Raw genomic sequence first — 3,574 nt, 5'->3', positions numbered from 1 at the left:
TTAATTTTTAAATAAAAAAAATATATAATATATATATTTTTTTTTTTAATTTTGACTAATTTAATTTAACATCAAATATGGTAAACCCAGATGGTCACACATTTGAGTTTTCATGTTTATTAATTATTATCAATAAATTTTAAATAAAATACATTATTTAATAAATTACATTTAAAACTTTTTAAACGTATGTAGTTAAGCACAAGACTGCAAGCATATGTGTCAAACGTAATTGTGTATTTTTAGCTAAACAGAATCATAAATATTTCTGTTCTGGTGTCACCATTGCCCTGTGGATTGAAGACCAGCACCAAATACAAGCCTATTAAAGTTAACCTCTGATAGAATGCCAAATTTAGCATGTTAATGAACAGTACTTTTTATTAACTGGTTTTCATAAGTTTTAGAAGTAATCATTAAAAAAAAAAAAAGATAAAAAATAAAAAACCTTCCCATTTTAACTATATTTTGACATTGTATTGTTACACCCCAACTAGTTAAAAATAAAACACTAAAAAAAAAAATAATAATATATAAAATATAAAACGATTTTTAAAGTAATAGTTGAAGCAATTTTTTCTTTGTAAAATATTTTTGTAACTGTATTATTAACTATAAATAGATAACGTATCGCACTGACATTCTGCCACATTGTAAGCTTTGTGTATCATGATTTCTGGTAGTGGCACCTAATGGCCAGGTTTGGTACTGTCTGCCAATTATTACTTTTTTAAAGGGGTCATATGATGCGATTTAAATTTTTCCTTTCTCTTTGGAGTGTTACAAGCTCTTGTTGCATAAAGAACATCTGTAAAGTTGCAAAGACTAAAGTCTCAAATCCAAAGAGATATTCTGAGGAAATACATCAACTTTGTGCTGTGGATCGCCGGATCGGCTTTCACCGTGGACGAAGCGGAGTCCAGCCCGGGGTCGTCACATATGGTTGCCGCAAGCCTGCCGGATGCTCCTTCGTTGAATCCGCCGGCCGTGCCGTTCTCAAGCCCGCCCGCCGCCGCTCACTCAAGCCGGCCTCCGCTCACTCAAGCCTGCCGGCTGTTCCTCACTCAAGCCCGCCGTGTGTGACGCTGTGTGTTTCACTGCGAAACTACTTTGTTTGGTCTTCCAAAAGAGGACACGACTAGAAATCAGTGGCTAAGTTGTATTTACAACATGGTTCCAGAACAGTTCAACCCAAATATTCAGATGTGTGCAGAACATTTTATAGAGGACTGTTTCCTGATCCTCGGAGAATATGATTACAATGTTCTGACTCACAGACTGTAAGTACGTATTCATATTTAAAGGATTTGCCACTGACGATTCAAACGCGAGTTTTGGGCAGTGTAGAGTAGCACTTGTTGTTTGTCGTTTCTCCAATCACAAATGCAGACATGGTTTTGTTTACGCGGCGTGATGTAAGTCATTATAATCCGTAATTATGTCCCCACTGGATGCAACAAATGCCTCATTTATAATGGGTTTTAATGTTTTTGTCTCGTCGCTTCGGGCGGACAGGGCATCACAGTATGGTAGGGGCGTAACACATCCGTCACACGCTTGAGGTATTCAGCCAATCACAACGCACTGGATAGCTGGCCAATCAGAACACACCTCGCTTTTCAGACCGATGAGCTTTGTAAAAATCGACGCATTTCAGAAAGGCGGGGCATAGAGGAGAAACAATAATGTACAGTATGTGGAAAATAATGTTTTTTTAACCTTAAACCGCATAAACACAGAGATATGTGTGTGTGTATGTGTGTTTAATGAACATATTATTAAGAGCTCAGACTTGCTCCAAAAAAGCTAAGTTAGTATAAAAGAAATTCATCTCATATCTGGCTGGTTTGGTTCATGACATGTTAACAAAGATTTTTAAAAATCCCTATGGGAAAAATGACTGAAAAGATGTTTCTGGAACCAAGGCTGCTGAAAAAGTGGGTGAGCGTCATTGCACTCTATAGAGAAAAAATGTAACAAAAGAAAAAAACCTACACTTTTTAAAAATAGGACATGAATAACAGTGTTACGGAGTGAACGAGACGAGAGACATGCGGATCCATCTGCATAGCTTTATTAACGTTAGTGGTCATAAGCAGGCAAGGGTCAGGCAGTGACAAACAGGCATATTCTAGACAAGACAAAGAGTAGTCCAACAAGCAGGCGTAGTTGATCTCTGGCAAAACAATATCCAAACACCAAGTACACAGGCAATAGTCCAGACAGGGGCAAACCATGGCAAACAGAGTCTGAACGGCAAGATGAAAGAATAATCCAATAAACACAGTCAAGAATCTAGACACAGGGAATCAAGCAAGACAATACTATAACTAAACTATGAGCACTAGAACTGGCTCCGTAACGCTGCTGTCACTGATTTAGATGAGAGGAAGTGTTCAGCTTATAAAGGGTTCCTGATGGGAAACATTTGTGGGTGTGTGATTAATTCTGTGTGAAGTGTATTGTGGGAAATGGAGTCCAGGGTAACGTGTGACAGTCTGTGCAGTGCGAAAGTCCATGTAGTGTGTGGCGACCTCTGGTGGTGAGTGGGCGGAATGGCAAGGCACAGATACGTGACGATCAGAATATCCAGCACAGTATCATGACCTTTTCTTTTATGACATCTTTCTGTCTGTTCCACTCATAGTGCCCCAAGACTGCAGTGGGACGACACCTTGAGGAGGCCACGCACACCCACCTCTCTCTTCTCGGTGGTCTGGTGAATCGCCAGAGGCTGGAGCTCAGGGAACTCCGGCGTGCAGCGGAAGAACTCTCTGGAAGTCGAGATGGCACGCTGCTCTGGAAGCTCACGGACTTCAGCCAACGGCTACAGGAAGCTAATAGCAGGACTTCTGGGAGTTTGGAATTGTTTAGTCCCGCCTTCCATTCCCATAACTATGGTTACCGTCTGCAAGTGTCCGCCTTTCCCAATGGGAACGGCAGTGGCGAGGGCTCTCACTTGTCAATCTACATTCGTGTTCTACCAGGAGAGTATGACGGGCTGCTGGAGTGGCCTTTCCCTTACCGCGTGTCCTTCTCGCTCTTGGATCAGAGTGTCCCGGCGCTCACCAAACCTCAGCACGTCACAGAGACCTTCAGCCCAGATCCCACCTGGAAGAACTTCCAGAGACCACGGCCTGGAGCTCTGGGAAGTGTTCGTGGGGGCTGTCTGGATGAGAGCATGCTGGGCTTCGGCTACCCAAAGTTCATCTCCCATGAGGAGATGAAGAAAAGGAACTATATTAGAGACAACGCTATTTTCATTAAAGCCTCCATAGATGTTGTCCAGAAGATACTGAACTCTTGAGTTCTGAAATAAATGTTAAATAATGTGAAAAATATTCACTTCTGGCCCTTTTTGCTTATATTCAAAATAAAGACGTATAATGTTTTGTTTAAATATAATCAGGGCTTTTCCACAAATGAAGGATATTAAGATACTGAGAAGAATAAGAAATACAAATTCAGTGTAATTTGCGTGTATTTTTCTGTAATGTTTTTTTTTTATATATAATTAAACAATATGACATTAAAAATTGCTAAAGGCTTTTATTTTTATTTTTATAAAACTATG

At 40.0% G+C, this 3,574-nt stretch overlaps 1 protein-coding gene across 1 annotated transcript in view; it reads left to right on the top strand.

The window, feature by feature from the left end:
• LOC107731960 (TNF receptor-associated factor 4-like) overlaps window positions 1–3,347 on the top strand; it is a 9,088-nt gene extending 5,741 nt beyond the window's left edge. The window contains exon 7 of the mRNA XM_016543187.1: window positions 2,648–3,347. Within this exon, the coding sequence (XP_016398673.1) occupies window positions 2,648–3,307 (660 nt within the window). The 3' untranslated portion in view covers window positions 3,308–3,347. The remainder of the gene's footprint in view (window positions 1–2,647) is intronic.
• The last annotated feature ends 227 nt before the right edge of the window (window positions 3,348–3,574 follow it).

Source organism: Sinocyclocheilus rhinocerous, unplaced genomic scaffold (genome assembly GCF_001515625.1).
Source record: "Sinocyclocheilus rhinocerous isolate Xijiao unplaced genomic scaffold, SAMN03320098_v1.1 scaffold128, whole genome shotgun sequence".
NCBI lineage: Eukaryota > Metazoa > Chordata > Actinopteri > Cypriniformes > Cyprinidae > Sinocyclocheilus > Sinocyclocheilus rhinocerous.
Note: the sequence above shows the minus strand (reverse complement) of the source record. Positions and strands in the feature narration are given on the sequence as shown.